The sequence below is a fragment of the Poecilia reticulata genome, chromosome 23 (genome assembly GCF_904066995.2).
Source record: "Poecilia reticulata chromosome 23, P_reticulata-male-v2, whole genome shotgun sequence".
Classification (NCBI taxonomy): Eukaryota; Metazoa; Chordata; class Actinopteri; order Cyprinodontiformes; family Poeciliidae; genus Poecilia; species Poecilia reticulata.
The window spans coordinates 4,521,950-4,539,316 of NC_088852.1; the positions used below are offsets into that span (position 1 = coordinate 4,521,950).

A 17,367-nucleotide genomic window follows, 5' to 3' on the forward strand; every position below is an offset into this window, starting at 1 on the left:
GAAATATTCCTTCTCTTTGGAGTCTGACTGGCTTTGTCCTTCGCTCATGCAGAAGTCACTTTTTGCTTTTTGTAGCTTCTCAACTCATTTTGTGCAGCTTTTGAGAATCCTGCACAAATGTTCCTTTTTTATTTTACTCTATAAAAGTACATTTCGTTGTGTATCTTAATGCATTCTATACATGCAGAAAACATAAGCAACAACTAAAGTTCTGATTTAACACAGAAGTAAATAAAATCAACACCAGGATCTGGACTGTTCTAACTGATGATTGTGCGCAGGTCATGTGCCAGAAGGAGGACATGGAGGAACGCATCGTCACGCTGGAGAAGCGCTACCTGAGCGCGCAGCGAGAAGCCACGTCTGTGCACGACATCAACGACAAGCTGGAGAATGAGTTGGCCAACAAAGAAGCATTCCTTAGACAGGTAGGCTTGATGGTTAATAACTCAAAGATGGCGGTAGACTCTGAAGCCAGTTTACGATGAGGTTCTCCTGGTTTTGCATGTTGGATTCTCCCCTGAGGCTGGACCGTTAAAAGGTTTCTTGACATTGTGTCAGATCATTACTGAGCAATCTGGAGCAGTGCGCGTGTCTAATAACAAGTCTGATCACTACAGAATGATAAAACTAATCCAAAGTTTTCAAAGTCAGAAATCATCAAAGTGTTGAAGTACTTAAAGTCAGGCGATACTAAATGGAGGTTTGGATTCCCTGCTGTGTTTCTTCATCCTAATGAAACAAGGATGGGGAAAAAGAATAACATTTCTCTTTTTGCTGGAAATGCTGGTTTGCAATAATGAAAATCTTTCACAGGTCTCATCAAAAAATAGCTTTTTTTTATACCTGTGAGTGCACAGTACTGGACCAGCTGACTCTCACTCTTTCCAGTGTTTCCTGCATGCTTGACTGCTCGTTATTCTGCCTTTAGGTGTTAATGTGCAAACTGTATGCAGCAGCTCAAATTAGTTTTACTTCACTCCATTTTAATCACATTTAGTTATATAATTATTGAGAATACCTACATCAGATTTAATCATGACAAAGCATCTGAAAACTTTAATATTTTAGATTTTTAGTTTTGGGGTTTAAACAGCATTTTAGACATCAGAACTACTGACACTTTGTCTTTAGGTACCATGAAGCTTCAGTACTTTGAGCTCCTGCTGCCTCCCTCCATCACAGGCTGTGCATTGAGTCCATTTGTCCTGTTGGCAGCAGATGAAGCTCAGGATACCCACTGATGTTTGAAGATAAGGTTTTGATGGAACGCAGACTCGGCCGTGGCTCCAGAAAGATGAAGCCATGAGAAGATACAGCAAGCAAAACGGCCAAAAATACACGCAGGAGCAAGTTACAAACCAAAAGCAGACGGCCATGATTCCCCAGTGTGACCTCAAAACTGAAAATATCACTGACACAGAAAACGGCACATTCTTGGCCCACTCCAGTCAAATGATTGCATGTTGAGCTGCCAGGCTTGATGCTTATGGGATCAAAGCTTCTGTCACTGAAAGCAAAGTAACGCTGCTCAGCGCTCCATAAAGAGCAAGGACAAAAGTCTCGACACACATCAGGGAGAAATGTCACTCAGCAACACCGAGCTTCATTTCTGTGGTTAGTACCTGCTAGCTGGAAACTGTCATTGGCAAATGCAGAGTTGCTGCTTTTTTCCAACAAAGGATGACTTTTGTTTTTTTGTTTTTTGTTTTTTAGCAGCAATGCAGTGCTGGTGATAAAGTGAAGAGAAAATGGAGATTGAGGGTTTTTTTGTTTCACCTTTTGTTGGCCAGAAGATTAGGAATATTTAAATGATTTAATGAAAATAAATAGATTAAATGGACAGCGGATGGAAACAAAACTGCTTCAATGTCGATTGGAAACCAACTTTTTAAATAATAGATTTTTAATCTCTTAAAATTTGACTGTGTTTGAGCTGAGATCTGGAGTTTCACATTACTCTTTTTAGACACGGTGCAGAAGTATTCATACATAAAGTAGCTGTTAAGTGAAAGAAGACAGATTCGTGTTTATTTATTGTTTACAAAAGTATCACATCAGACAAGTCGGCAGGTTAAAATTGTGGAAATTCTTACAATCCTACTCATGTTTGAATGGTCTAGTCAAAGTCCTGACGTACAGAAACTTGAAAATTACTGGCAAACCTTGGAGATTAATATATAGACGCTCTCCAATTGAGCTGTAATTGTAATTTTTAAAACCTGTTGAGGGACGTTAATCATTTGTGGTTGTAACGTGACAATGAATTCCTCGTCGAGGCCGTGCAGACCCGATGGATTCACCAGGACTCAGCATGCGCAGCTAATAAACACCGACTGAAACAAACGGTGGCGCTCATGTGAATCCTGGTGTTGCTGTTTGTGTCCAGATGGAGGAGAAGAACCGGCAGCTGCAGGAGAGGCTGGAGCTGGCCGAGCAGAAGCTGCAGCAGACCATGAGGAAGGCGGAGACGCTGCCGGAGGTGGAGGCAGAACTTGCCCAGAGGATAGCCGCCCTCACCAAGGTAGGGATGCAAACCGGTACGCACATCCCCTCAGACACCCTGACCTCTGGATGCTCCTGTGCCGCCGCGTGTCACGCCATGACATTTCAACGTGTTCCTTCTCCTCTTCCTCGGCCGCATAGTCCGACTCCAGCTCCTCCTCCGCCTCCCCTGATGATTATCACTTTATTATGGAAGCTAAGCTTGAAGACATGAACTCCATTCTTAGGAAGGTAGACCCGCGGGGAACATTGTAGTGGACATTGTTTAGTAGCGGCCGGTTACTGGGATTCTGCTCTGGCTGCATGGCACGCCCAGCTGGAGCTCTCACTTTGCTGCGCTGGAGAGGCTCTCCTCCTTTTCATTGTGGTTGTGATCTTTTCCCCTTTCACTCTTCCTTTCAGATTGCTCTCCATAGCTGTGCTTTCTAAACTACACCTGTTTCTCACTTTCTGGTTCAGGGCTTTGCTTCTGTAGCCGTCTCTGCTTTTTTCTTTTTCCTGCTGCCCTTCCTGCTCTCAAACAGGCCCATTATTGTGGCCCTTCTTTCTGTCCCCTCTATGTTTTAATCCATCTGCAGGCGGAGGAGCGTCACGGGAGCATCGAGGAGCGAATGAGGCACTTGGAGTGCCAGTTGGAGGAGAAAAACCAGGAGCTGCTCAGGGTGAGTCACTGCGGAGGAGTCGTGCCAGGCAACATTAACCAGGCAGCCAGTTTGATGTGACAACAACCGATGACACATTTTTGGGATTTATCACTGCTGAAGCCTGACCAAATGTGTGGTTCACACGCTCTGCTGAAGGAATAGTGCTCACAAATCATCCAGCCATGTCAAATTTATTTTAGGATTCAAATCTTCACAGCATTTCTGTTACGCTGTCACAATTTGCTGCCTTTTTTCTCCCTTTTAACACCATTTGAATAAGTGAAAACTGAACATGTATAGAGTGCTATCCACTTTTTTCTCACTCTTAGTACATATGTGTAAAAAATGTCTTTAACTAAAATATTCTGAAAAATCACATTTTTAACATATTTACCATCTTAAGAAGTAAGAACAAATTTGTAGTTTTCTGGAGTTATATTATCGTTACGACAATAGGATAGAAAAGGACAATTGTTGATATGTGGACAATGTCTAATAGTTGCTATGGAGACTCCGTGAAGCCAAGATACAACTCTCCAAAAACAAATTAAATAAATAAAAATAAATTGGGTCGAATGTTGTTTTGTTTAGTAGATTAATCTTCATGGAATACCTTTAAATTTATCCACATCTGCATAAAGTAAGGTTTGTTGGTCTAACCAGAATATAGCTAGACCATCACACAAGTTGAATTAGTTTATTTAGATTTAATCAAACTTTAAATGTCATTGTTGCTGTCCTTTCTTTTAGTTATTAAAAATCATAAGATGGGTATTTTAATGAGTTGACCTTTTTAAAGATGATTTTTATGATTAAATGTCTTTGTCACACCTGCTGCTAAGAGATAATTGACATGGAGTGAAAATTAAACACAGAGATCAGCAGATGATACAAAAATATAAAAAAAAGCACAAAACAAGCATTTCTATGGAACTTGAGTGTAAAATGATTTTTAGAAAAGTATTAAAAATAGAATCTTCACATCAAAAGTATAAAGTCATATTTTTTTTTACTCCGAGAAGAGCACATGAAAAGTTATAAAAAGGTTTAAAAGTGAATATTTCCAAAAAAATGTTGCTTTTTTTTTAACTGGGTTTATAAGTAGTTGAAGAATGAAGTTGCATGATTAGTTCATTTATTCTTCATTTATCCCCTACAAAGTGAAACATGCCAGCAAACTGCAACCTTTTTGTACGTTTTCCACGACATTCAGCTATTATTATCTAATAAATATATAATATTAATTAGAAGAGGTCAGAACAATTAAACTCTTACAAAAACAATCACCGTTACATTTTTAGCACCATATTCTGTCATTTACAAGTGACTCAGCTCAGTTTGGTCCTTGCTGTGTTTTACCATCCAGGCACGACAGAGAGAAAAGATGAACGAAGAGCACAACAAGCGACTTTCGGACACGGTGGATCGACTCCTCACTGAGTCCAACGAGCGCCTCCAGCTTCACCTGAAGGAGAGAATGGCAGCTCTGGAGGAGAAGGTCTGCAGACGGAGGGCAGCAGAGCGGAGACTCGGTCATGTCGGTTCTCAGTGACTGAACGTTGCCGTTTGTTCTCATCTTTGCAGAACATGTTAATTCAGGACTCGGATGGATACAGAAAACAGTATGAAGAGTCTATACATGAAAAAGTATGTCATCTTGATTTCAGTCAGAAAAAATAAGCTTAGCAGAAATAAAAATGAAATAGAAAGTTGTAAGACTTTTGCGTCTGTTTGACTAGGAATTTAACGTAGTTTTCTATTTTTCCTGAAAAACATTGTAGCTCATTGACGATGATGATTTGTTTTGTCCAGTCTCAGCTGGCAGAGGAGATCGAGAAGCTGAGATCAGAGCTTGACCAGTACAGACTGAGGGCAGGCTCCCTCACAGAACCCACGCTGTCTCGGTAGGTTGCTAGTTTGAGTCCCTGTACGTTGAGCCTGACACACACGCTACCCTGTCATTTCTCTTACAGTGAAACATGCACATGTGATCTAAAGTGTTGCATGTTGTGGCTGAAAATGCAAATTCTGATGTCTTTGGTTTAGGCACGTATTAAAAAAAGTTATAAATATGTTGACTATTGTAAGAAAACATGCAGATGGAGCATTTCGTCAAGGTTTGTACAGGATGTGTTTATTGTAAAATGCAATAATAGGCTAAATCTGCAGTTAGTGTGAAGATATTAAATTATTTCTGTTTATTGGAAGCATCTGATTCGCTCTGTTACACCACAGTTGGAAATGCTGCTTTCACTGATTTTCTGGTATTTCTGCAGATATTTCTTTTATGCACCATGAACTTTAAATATTAGAACACTGGTGTGTTTACATCAGCAGTGCTAATCCAGGCCATAGACAATTTAAAGGCACAGACCATGAACATTCATTCTGCTTGAGGGAGGCTGTGATTGGTTTGCTGCTTGCTTAGCTGAACATTTTCCGTCTCTCATCCTTCATTTTCCACCTCACCGCTCAGACAATTCCTTGTTTAGTGATTGGTCTAAAGACAGAAAACAAGTCCAGACGTGATTCACCTTAAACACAAGTTGGTTTGGTTTTAGGGGAACAACGCAGAGAAGTTGATGCTTGATTTAAATGTGCGTTTTAGGTCTCATCTCGACACATCAGCTGAGCTTCGTTTCTCGTTGGGATCTCTGGCGGAAACCCAGTCGGACCATTACCGCTCAGCCAAAGTCATCCGCCGGCCGAGAAGGGGGCGAGTGGGTCTACGGGAAACAAAGGTGAGACGCATTCACTGCAGTTCACCTGCAGCTGTTTGCTTTAGGTAAAAAAAAAAACATCAAATGAAAATATACAGTATGCACAGGAAGTTCATTTCCTGTACATACTTGTTCATTTGAGACAGAACATTAGGGTCTTTGTAGGTGAAAGAAAAAAATATATTTCCATGGAAGAAGAGATAAATTTTCCACAATCCCAAGAAAAACTTGGATTTTCTGTCATAAACTAGAAGGAAAAAACAGAAAAACTAAGATTCTCTGACATTATTAAATCAGACATTTCTTAGTAAAGAGATTTTTCTGATAAAATTTGACATTTCTTCTTACAAATTTCTAAATATTTAATATTATACCTTTATTCATTTTCTTGCAAATTAACAACTTGTCCCTCATTAAATATCAAACACCTTTTTCCTTGAAGAAAATAAACCTGAAGCTGCCAGTGGTGTGAATCATTTTAAGCGGAACTCACTTAACCTTTTCCCAAGAAAATGTGTTTTTTATTTTTTATTTTTAGAAATGATTTTGTTTCCATGTGCAGGCCAAATCGCTTGGCGAGCACGAATGGCGCTCGCAGCAGCTCGGCGTTCTGGGAGGCCACCACTTCGAGAGCGACACCGAGATGTCGGACATCGACGACGACGACAGGGAGACGCTGTTCAGCTCCATGGACCTTCTCTCCCCCAGCGGCCACTCCGATGCACAAACGCTGGCCATGATGCTCCAAGAGCAGCTGGACGCCATCAACAAGGAGATACGGTACCTCACACGAGAATTATGCTGAAATTCTGCTCCATTACACTTTTTATATTTGTATGTAGCTAATTATTTTTTGTTCTGTCCCTGAAAACGACACCAGAAACTTCACGCCTCTTAGTTCCTGGTGCTGTAATAAAAAATGTGCTGATCAGTATTCATTACCTGAAGCACAACTTCACTTTATTTCAAGGAGTGTCAATAAGCTTGTAGCTGATTTGCATTCACTCCAACAGAAACGGATCAGCATTCCTTCTGCAGCCACTTCATTTTAGTCTGACTGAATGTAATGATCATGAATCCTCTGAGTTTTCCTCTCAGCTAATTACAGAATTAGATCCTGGATATACTTCAAATGGATTACCTGACGTTTAGCCCTTAATTAGTTCGCTTCAGTCTGAAGGTATTCCGGGGCTTTTGTGCAGAGGATTTTTTCCGAAGCACACCCTGAAGACCAGAACGTAACAGTAAATTCTGGAACAATCTCGCTCTCTTGGCATTGAGCCCTTTAAATGTCCACAATTTACCACAACAGGGGCTGTTATTACCAGCTAAAACCGCTTTAAGTTCTCTGCTACACAACATTTACAGCACAATAAATGCGCTCCAAATCGTTCTTGGTTCAGGCTGATCCAGGAGGAGAAGGAGTCAACAGAGCTGCGAGCGGAGGAGATTGAGAACCGGGTGGCCAGCGTCAGCCTGGAAGGTCTTAACCTGGCCCGTATGCACCACCATGGAGCCTCCATCACTGCCTCAGCCACCGCCTCCTCCCTGGCCTCCTCTTCCCCACCCAGCGGCCACTCCACCCCTAAACTGGACCCTAGAAGCCCGGCACGGGACATGGAGCGCATGGGAGTGATGACTCTGGTAAGATGCAAAGTGTCGCACCGTATCACACGTATCCTTTTTTTTTTTTTTCTGGAAAACTGAGGACACGTTAGATGTCTAATCTTCGTGTTTTAAAATGATCCCGTTGACTCATAGCCAAGTATATTGACAAAAATGTGATTTTAGCTGAGGTTTCCTGTGTGTTTGTAGATTTTCCTCATGAAATTACAGAAGATGTGAGTAAATCTAGTTGCTCTGACCCTCAACGACTTTACAAAACTGTGTGAAGAAGTTTGGAGGACTTTTCAAAAAACTTTTGTGAGGCGCAGTAGCAGCTTGAAAGCAAAACGCTTTTCTTCTCCAAGCACTGAAGATGCTGCAGATAGTTCATGCAGTGGTAATAGTATGTAGTTGATCTCATTAAAAATCCACTCGCATCCCCAGCAAAACCACAATGAATGTGATTTAAACAAATATTCTCCGTGTGGATAACTGGTGAAGTCCTGATCACTTTCTGTTCAAATATTTGACCATCAGCTGAGTGAGGTACATTTATCTTCCATCAGAAACAGCAACTGTAGCAGTTACTTCAACCATTGGTGCTAAAAAGAATCCCTCAGTGCTAACGTAGGGACTAAAGAATGTTGTAGGTGAAATCACTCAGCATATAGGGTGATTTAAAAAAAAAAAAAATGCTATTTTTGAGTTTACAACTGGCTGGTCACATATCAGGAACAACCACGATGAAAATCACACAATTTAAAACAATTTTTTGTTTGCAGTTCCTTTAGGAAGAGACACTGACTGAAGGCTCTAACAGTCCAGATGAGACCAAGAGGAATAAATGGTTCTAAAAATAAGAATTTAATGCAAATCCACCACAAGGTTATGATGTGTAAATGCATTTCTTTTAAAGGCTTTGATGTGGCTGATCAAATAACTGGTTTGTCTGAACAGACGTTTGGCAACGGCTCATAGGTTTCTACTAGTGCATGATGTTTATATTCAGTCCCAACCTTTTTATATGCCGTTTACCGTTTCATCCTTGTTTTCACACACATGCATACTGACACGTCAATATTACCATCTTTTTTTTATCTCTCCATTCTGCAGCCCAGTGATTTGAGGAAACACAGGAGAAAGGTACAGGCAGCATGATAAACGTATTTACACTTAATGCTGTAACGGCTCCATGAAGGAACTGTTGGCTTGCTGGCAGTCGGATATTCCTGATTCATGTTGCTCCCCTTTGACCTCGTCCCTCAGATAGCAGCCGTGGAGGAGGATGGCCGAGAGGACAAGGCCACCATCAAATGCGAGACGTCGCCTCCTCCGACGCCGCGCACCGTACGAATGACGCACACACTGCCAGCCTCCTCGCACAACGATGCACGAGGGTACACTTTCTGCTCAAATATTTATAAAAATAGACTCGTAAACCTCTCTTTCTCGCCAGCATTGTCCATTTACATTTTTGCCCTCAGGATTGTGGCTTCTCTGGAGGCTGAAGCCAGTGCCCTGAGTAGCGTAGCCAGCAGCCAAGACTCCCTGCACAAACAGCCGAAGAAGAAAGGGATCAAATCCTCCATCGGACGCTTGTTCGGCAAAAAGGAAAAAGGCCGACTGGCACATCTAGCACACAGACAGGTCATGGTAGATCCACAAGGTCAGTGGTGCTTTCAGAATTATGGGTAGAATTTAGAAAGTATTAAAGTTTTTCAAACCTAGAAGAAGAAAAAAGTGTGAATAATAATAAATATTTAAGTGCTACAGTTTCTGATAGTGCTAAAGTTTTTTGGGGTTTTTTTGCACAGTTTGAACCTGTGTTTAGAAATTATGAAATAGAAGTGAATCACTATTTTAATTAAAATATGTGCAAAAATAGAAAAGGAAAAGCCTTACTTTAATGTCCTTTGGTCCTTCTTTGACATTTTACTGAATGGTGGTGATTGGGATTCTTTTTAGTTCGTTTTACCCAAAAATCCAAATAAACCCAAGTCCTTTAAATGTCAACATCAAAATTAAATGAGCCACAACTGAACTGCATGGCAAACTTTTTAAATTATAGTAATTGTACAGAAAATTGAAGTCAGCTTCTGTCTTTAACACGTTGCTTAACGGGCACCATGCGAGGCTAACAGGAATGATTAAAGCTATAAATCACTCTCACAGATGGTGAACGTCTTGCACAGGAAATGAGACAACATATCTTTGTTTGCCTATATAAAATCTTAATTTTTGTGCATGACATTAAAAAAGAAAGCTAAAATTTACTGTTTCTCCTTTTTCATCAGCCACAATGATGGACCTAGACGCGTCGGGCCAGGACACGGGGGTGGGCAAGCTGGGAACTCAGGCTGAGAAGGACCGCAGATTGAAAAAGAAGTAAGATCATGAGTTGTAATTAGAAATGTGTTAAAACGTGACACAGTCTCTTCTGAAAACACACTTCCTGCAACTTGTACAGTCAAGTCCATTCTTTAAAACACAGCCGGCCTCCGTTTCCAGCATTTACCTGATCCTGCAGCACTCACTTCACTGTATGAAATAGTAAATCCGACGCTGAGAACAGAGTCGGTAGACGGCAGAAACCGGATCAGTGTCCAGGAGCGGATATCAGTGTTGCTGTGTTCAAACACAGAGTCAGAGTCAGATCCAGCTTGAAAAGCCAATTAATCCCACAGAGGTGCTCTGTCAATTTGGAAGCTATAGGCGGCTTTCCCAACCCAGCACTCATACATTACACTTCAGAGTGTACACAATATGCAGTATGCGTGTGATTGTGTGTGTGTGTGTGTGTGTGCATTTGCCATGCTCCGGTGCCAAATGATGAATGTCATTTGCTCGAAGTGCACATCGAGTTGTCATGACAAATAACTTTGCCTCCCATGTAGTTGGTCAATATAAAGTGGTTGTTGTATGACAAATGTGCTGTTTTCCTTCCACTGCACCGACTTCTCCATAGCGGCGTCCGGGACCCGGGCCTCGCCACCACCCTGCATCTTGGTGCCTCCTCCACACTGCATGCCATTACAAGCTGCCTGCACTTTCTTTCCATTTCAGCATCTTGATCGATCAAACTAAACGCTGTGGTGTCATTGTGGACTAGTTGTGTATTTTTCCTTCAAAAAGTACCTGAATGTAACTGAGCATTTGAATGCAAGGCCATGGAAGTTGGGAGCTGGGGGGGTTCTTGTTGTTTCAAAGCATTTCTCATTCCCTCTGCTGCACGAGATGTGTAGAAGACGACATTTTCTTTCACTGGTCTACAGATGCTCCTGTTAAACGAATGTCCTCCATAGTGAGACGTGTTTGCGTGTGTGTGTGTGAGCGAGTGCACGTGTGTTTTTAAAGTCATTTTGTTAACTGCCTTTTATCTCATTAACATTTGTGTACTTTTGTCTCCCCGTCGCTCTTTCTCCCCCTCTTTCTCTCTGACCCTTCCTCTCCCTTTCATCATCCTCTGACTCTAACAAAGCGGGTAAGTTGTTGTGAGGACGTCTAACTGACCTCCTGGATATGATGACCATTGTTTGAGCCATTTTTGCGCTGTCTGCCATCTCTCCTGTCTGTCCCACCATGTCCTGAAAGAACCAGTGCCAAAGCTGACGTCTCTCATCTATCTACCCTTTCTTTGTGGCTGTTAACGAAGCCATTGCTTTTCTTTCTGTTTTCATTTACCATCTGAAGACGTTTCTTCCTCCCCCGCCCCCCTTTCTACAGCTCAATGGCAGCTGCGCCTACGGCAGGATAGAGGTTGTGCCGCCGCTAAAACCAGGGCTTAATTTTCACACCCAAACTCTCTTCTCTCCTTTTATGTGTCTCTCTTTTTCTGTGTGTGAAGTAACCAGCTACAGTATCTGGTTATGGGCGTGTTTAAGGGGTTTTTTTCTCAGTTTTTGATTTATCATAACTTTTTCCTGACTTCCCTCTCCCCAGCTATGTTCAGTGGATGTATTTCACCATGCATTAGACGCAGGCTGAACATAAAACATCAACTATCTCCCCCATTTGCTAAATAGATAAAAACGGTGAATGTACTCGGTTGTATTTGGATGAACACATTTCTTCTACCATCTGTAGGCTTTTTGTTTGCTGTGATTAGTGCCTTGCAGAAGCATTCATGCAACTTGAGCTTTTTTGCATATATATTTTAATTCTACAACCTCAAATTCAAATGCTTATTATTCAGACGGAAGAAAAATGATACATATTTAGCATTTTTCTCAATAAAAAAAAGCTTAAAATAGAAAATACTTTGTCGTTTGGTTATATATTCAGAAGTTTTCAACTGTTAGCTGTGTCGTTCTTTACATATGTTGTATTTTAGTGAAAATCCGTTAATACTTCAAACAACAAATATACCTTACTATTTATTAATATGCACAGATGGAAATGCAAACTACCTCAGACATCCACAGCGTCCAATCAGTGCCAAAGAAAATGAATGAGGCTCCTGGATTGGCAGATTGATGTAATCAAGTATGAATTGGTAATTAATTACATATGTGTCTGATAAGTTATTTGGCAGAATGGAACAGTTTCATTCTACTCTGTAATTAAATGTGATTAAATTGTGTTCATTTTTCTTGGAGTCAGTTAATTAAAATGAACATGTTGAAGTAGCAGCTCTAGTATAAACACTGCTGGCCTCAGATGTTTGCTGTTAGGCGACGTTTTGAAGACGAAGTGACAGACCAGATAACGAAAATGGAAAACATCCAAATATAATGCATGCCGCACCTTTTAGATTTTTATGTGTACAAAACAAAACAGAGATTATACTTATTATGCACTACTTTGTGTTAGACTATCACATTTTTGAAGTTTGTAGCTTAAAAATGACAAAATGTGACAAAGTTTAAGGGGTATAAATACTTTTGCAAGCCCACTGTATGTTGTGATAAAGCACCTTTTCACTGGACTAAGGCCTTGATGTTTTGGTGCTACATATATCATGTTTATTTATTTGCCCACTCCTCCAATTTGTCAAGCCCTTTGACAACACACCTAAGGAATGGGTTGTGGAGTTTTTTTATGAAATGTGTTCACAAACCAGAATAATGATTTATTTCTGTGTGTAGGTATGAGGATGTGTTTGCAAGGCGCTTTTGGCTGTTAAACAACCCTCCGTCTCGGCGTGGGAGGATTCAGTACAATACAAATAGCCATGTGCATGACAAACTGAAGGGATCTATTCACTGCTTCTAGTCAATAAGGTGCAATTTACATCACGCTGACTAGGTCGGCTCCAAGTGAGGCAAAGCGAAACCTTACTCAGCTCTCTCAGGATGCACTTCGCCACCTGCTAAACAAAACCATGGAGCACAGCCCAGAAAATCAGAGCAAAAGTTGCACATAAAATACCCGACTGCGTAATTCAAACACTGCAACAGAAAAGCACAAAAATCGGGACCAGCAGAATAAAGTGTGAGTGGCTTAACTGGGATGAGTTTGGAAATCCTGCTGGTGTTAAAAACTGAGCAGTGAAGCGTCGTCCAGGTGGACGTTTGGTTCGACGCTGGGCCCGCGCCGTTAGCCGCTTTTCAAGAAAACACTCATCTAAACGGGTTATGGTGTCACAATAAATGATGTCTTGCAAATATGTCCATCCCTATTTTACTTTTTCATATTTTTCATGTTACAAAAACAAACATTTGTGGATTTTGAGGTTTACTCCTTCGGGTTTTTGTAAGATGTTCAAAGCTAGAGACTTTATGACTTCATAAACCATCTACACATCACATAAAATCTCAATAAAATACATTGAAGTTTGAAATTGTAACATGTCAAAAACATGAAGAGTTCAATGTGAAGGAAATGCTACTGAGCAGCAGAATTTTAATGCCTGTGTGTAAGAGTGTGTATCTCTGAGAGTGCGGCCAGATTCTCCACTCTGGAAGCACAGAGATAAACGATAAAGCGTTGCCCTTTTCAGCATGCTTGGTGTACAGGCTGGTCTCGGAGATAAAAACGAGCGCTAACCTCTCACGCACTGTGCACAAAAAGTCCATGCACACGAGATAGAACAACAAAAGCACGGCAGTGTCACTGGAGAGATTTGGATAAAGCGTGAGGGTGCCAGCGTGCTTAATAAGACGTATCAGACTGCTCGGCTGTATGTTGGAGACGTACAAGTTCGCATGTTCACTCCGGGTCTCCTCTGCCCTCAGGCACGAGCTTTTGGAGGAGGCAAGGAGGAAAGGATTACCGTTCGCGCAGTGGGACGGCCCCACAGTTGTAGCCTGGCTGGAGGTAAACGCCGTTTTCTGTTCCAGGTCCAATCAAACCTGAACCTTTTCAACACTTTACAGCTTCATTTACTGTGAGGCAGCTTCCAGGATTGTGTTCAAGGTCCCAGGGTGCAGGTAAAAACATTAGGGTAGAAATTTCCTCCAGGAAAGACCAGGGTATGGAGAAAATTAACATTTTTTTAATTGACTCTCAAGTATCAAAGTGTGGAGTTAACAGATTTTAAGTCTGAAGGAAATTTTAGGGCCACAAGTGTATTTTTCTCTCCAAACCTTTTACTTCATCAGTCGCCTTACAGACTCATGGTTCACATAGACATAAAAAAGAACAAAGACATGCATACCAATGTTTCCACAAAGCGCACTTTTAGCGAGGCTTTTTTTGTTTTGAAAAGGTGTTTTCAACTTGTCTGTGCAAAAAAAGGAAAGAAAAAGTCAATAACTTATTGACAACTGTTCAAAACCCTGAGTCTCTATAGAAAGAGCACGACTCTTGCACTGAGTGGGTGTGATTTGCTTCACATAATTTGATTTAAATATCAGTTTAATTCATGGCATTCCTTAAGACAGAAATAACTTGTACAGTCCAAAGATGCATCTTCACTCCTCCCATCATTCTGTTCCACATAAGGATGGAGTCAAATGGGATTATGGAGGCTGACGGTTGTATTTGTGAGCTGCTGATGGTCAACATTTATTGCAAGCATTACACATTTTTACTGGGACAGTTGTGATGCCAGATAACATGGTCTAAATCTCACCACTCAGTTATTGTCATAAGATGGAAAAGCAATAAACTGAAGCAACATCTTGATGTTTAACGGACAGATTTCAGCAGGAATAAATAAAAATATGTGAAAGACATGATAATAATGCTGGAAAAGAGACAATATTCAGTCATCTCTGCTAAAAATGTGAACAGCAGTAATAATATGTTTGAGCAGCTCTTATCTGGTAAATGGGATAAATGAGACGGATGAGTGAAAGCACAGTGACGGTCAGTACTTTCCTCATCACCCTCCCTGTTTTCCCTGCAGTTGTGGTTGGGAATGCCAGCCTGGTACGTGGCGGCGTGCCGTGCCAACGTGAAGAGCGGCGCCATCATGTCGGCGCTTTCCGACACCGAGATCCAGAGGGAGATCGGAATCAGCAACCCGCTGCACAGGCTCAAACTTCGCCTGGCCATCCAGGAGATGGTCTCCCTCACCAGCCCCTCGGCCCCGCCCACCACCAGAACCGTGAGTCACGGTCGCAAACATTTGTGGAAAGTTGCAACTGGCTTGAAGGAAGAAATAATTCATATTTTCTGGAAAATAATTTAAGATTTCCTTGATTTAAACATTGGTGAAATTCAGACATGTTGCTTTTATAGCTCCCTCTAGTGGGTTAATATCCAGAGCTAGCATATCTCATGACAGACTGAGGTTGAACGCTCAGAAAAATAAAACGGAGCATTCTGACTGTAGTATGCCGGTGTTCCAGTTAACTGCTGAAAGTCTTGCTCTCTCTCACTCTCTGTCATACAAAATAGTTTCCATTTATTTTTACTTTCCAAATGGGCAGGCATCAGTTTGAACCCATCAAGCAGGAAATGATGTCACCGTTTCATTTTTCTGTGCATCTCTAACATTAACAGGGTCCGTTTTAAAGGTTCACACACACAAAATCTGAAAGAAAACGTATTTGAGTTGGCATTTTTGCATGCACCCCCCATAACTAAAATGCTTGATCACTTTTTGACTCTTCCCTCCTCCCCAATTGTTTAATAACTATGATGGTACTCATCCCCCAGGCTCCTCTTTCCTTTCCCATCTTTTTGCCCATTTTGCTCCAGATTTCCTGAAATTTTACTCCAGATCCCCAATTTGAAACTATTCATATGTGGCGTCTTGGATTCTATTTTTTAGATCATTTCTGAACAATCAGGGTGAGACTGAAACAGTCGCCTTAGACTGAACACACTTTTGGTGTTTAGTGCAGTTATTGCGATTTTTCAACAGCACAGTTCCACTGGTAGATTGAGCAAAATCTGATGAACAACTTATTTTTCGATTAGCACGTGTTTTTGTTGGGCTCCTACTGAATGCAGATCATCTTACTGAGGAAGTGGATGGTGAGGGATGAGTAACATGGCATATTGGTCTTTTCATGTAATAACGTTTCTTTTGCATGGCATCGTCTTTATTTACATTACTTGATCGTATGCCAGCATTGAGATGTTCTGTTCTGTACTGTTTTTTTTTTTGTGTGTCCTTTGCATATTTTCTTTGACCCCTGGTGGGTTTCATCATCTGACCATGATGCTATAACACTATTGGCTTACAGTGGTGCTGCTCTTCTTCTTTAACACTGCTTGCCCCTCCTACTGGACCTCTACTACCACTCTGTCTCTTGGGCTTCGCCCGCTGTAGCCGTCAGGCAACGTATGGGTGACCCATGAGGAGATGGAGACCCTGGCAGCTCCTTCCAAAACGGTCAGTCCCTGTGCGTCCTGTCAGCCGTTTCTTCCTGCATCAGTTAACATCTCAGCGTAGATTAAATATTTTTGCCATAAATACGCCGAGTTCATTTTCAATCAATTTATAATCCTGCCTTTGGAAAGGAACTGGTCAAATCTGTTTGACTTTGAGCATAAAGCAATGTTTTTAAAGCAACTACAGTATTATTTTTATTCCTTCCTGAAAATTGCCTGATTAGTTTTCTTTTTTTGTATTGTGTCAGAAGTCAGACTCTGAAGAGGGGAGCTGGGCTCAGGTGAGGCCAGGAGCTTTTCATCCAGTCATTCAACACAACTACAGAGAGCTGCAGCTTTTATTTGCCTTTTCATCGTTTCGTCTCAGACCCTGGCTTATGGGGACATGAACCATGAGTGGATAGGAAACGAGTGGCTGCCCAGTCTCGGACTACCTCAGTACCGCAGCTACTTCATGGAGTGCCTGGTGGACGCCCGCATGTTGGACCACCTCACCAAGAAGGACCTGAGGGTGCACCTCAAAATGGTGGACAGCTTCCACAGGTACCTCACTTACACTTTGGCATGAAATTTAGTAACACCAACATTAAACAGAATTTCCTTACTTATTTTGCTATATCAAAAGTTGTGGTTCTGATGTGGAAAAGGTTCTAAATGTTTTTAGCAAACGGTGCAACAACTTTCACTGTGTGTGCTTTTTATGAAATCAGAACAAGTTTACAGTATGGAATCATGTGTCTGAAGAAGCTCAACTACGACAGGAAGGAGCTGGAGAGACGCAGGGAGCAAAGTCAGCATGAAATAAGAGGCAAGAATAGCAAAATTCAAACCATTCCTGTCGTGATGTTGAATATTTTTTTATTAAAGTTAATGTTTGCATCTGCAGATGTGCTGGTGTGGAGTAACGAGCGGGTCATCCGCTGGGTGCAGAGTATAGGCCTGCGGGACTACGCCAACATCCTGCTGGAGAGCGGCGTGCATGGCGCTCTGGTTGCCCTCGACGACAACTTTGACTACAGCAGCCTGGCTCTGCTTCTCCAGATCCCCACCCAAAACACTCAGGTGCTGCTGATGATTTTATCCACCCATCTAGAGAGTGAACTTTGAATATCTACCAACAAATATAGAAAAGCGTTGATTTTTAAAGCTCTAGGTTTAAAAATATGAGC

The 17,367-nt window shown here is 41.5% G+C and overlaps 1 protein-coding gene across 11 annotated transcripts in view; it reads left to right on the forward strand.

Annotated features, from left to right (window-relative positions):
• ppfia2 (PTPRF interacting protein alpha 2) overlaps nt 1–17,367 on the forward strand; it is a 126,613-nt gene that overhangs the window by 105,104 nt on the left and 4,142 nt on the right. For 7 of the 11 annotated variants that reach the window (XM_081604176.1, XM_081604175.1, XM_081604179.1 and 4 more), the window contains 19 exons: nt 282–428; nt 2,390–2,524; nt 3,084–3,167; nt 4,516–4,647; nt 4,734–4,796; nt 4,962–5,053; nt 5,758–5,890; nt 6,432–6,649; nt 7,273–7,513; nt 8,588–8,617; nt 8,741–8,871; nt 8,959–9,140; nt 9,769–9,859; nt 13,648–13,729; nt 14,763–14,963; nt 16,137–16,199; nt 16,447–16,479; nt 16,566–16,741; nt 16,909–17,260. In XM_081604176.1, the coding sequence (XP_081460302.1) occupies nt 282–428; nt 2,390–2,524; nt 3,084–3,167; nt 4,516–4,647; nt 4,734–4,796; nt 4,962–5,053; nt 5,758–5,890; nt 6,432–6,649; nt 7,273–7,513; nt 8,588–8,617; nt 8,741–8,871; nt 8,959–9,140; nt 9,769–9,859; nt 13,648–13,729; nt 14,763–14,963; nt 16,137–16,199; nt 16,447–16,479; nt 16,566–16,741; nt 16,909–17,260 (2,586 nt within the window). Of the gene's footprint in view, nt 1–281; nt 429–2,389; nt 2,525–2,646; nt 2,737–3,083; nt 3,168–4,515; nt 4,648–4,733; nt 4,797–4,961; nt 5,054–5,757; nt 5,891–6,431; nt 6,650–7,272; nt 7,514–8,587; nt 8,618–8,740; nt 8,872–8,958; nt 9,141–9,768; nt 9,860–13,647; nt 13,730–14,762; nt 14,964–16,136; nt 16,200–16,446; nt 16,480–16,565; nt 16,742–16,908; nt 17,261–17,367 lie in introns of all 11 variants that reach the window. The other 4 variants (XM_081604182.1, XM_008400429.3, XM_008400431.3 and 1 more) reach the window with 2 other exon arrangements.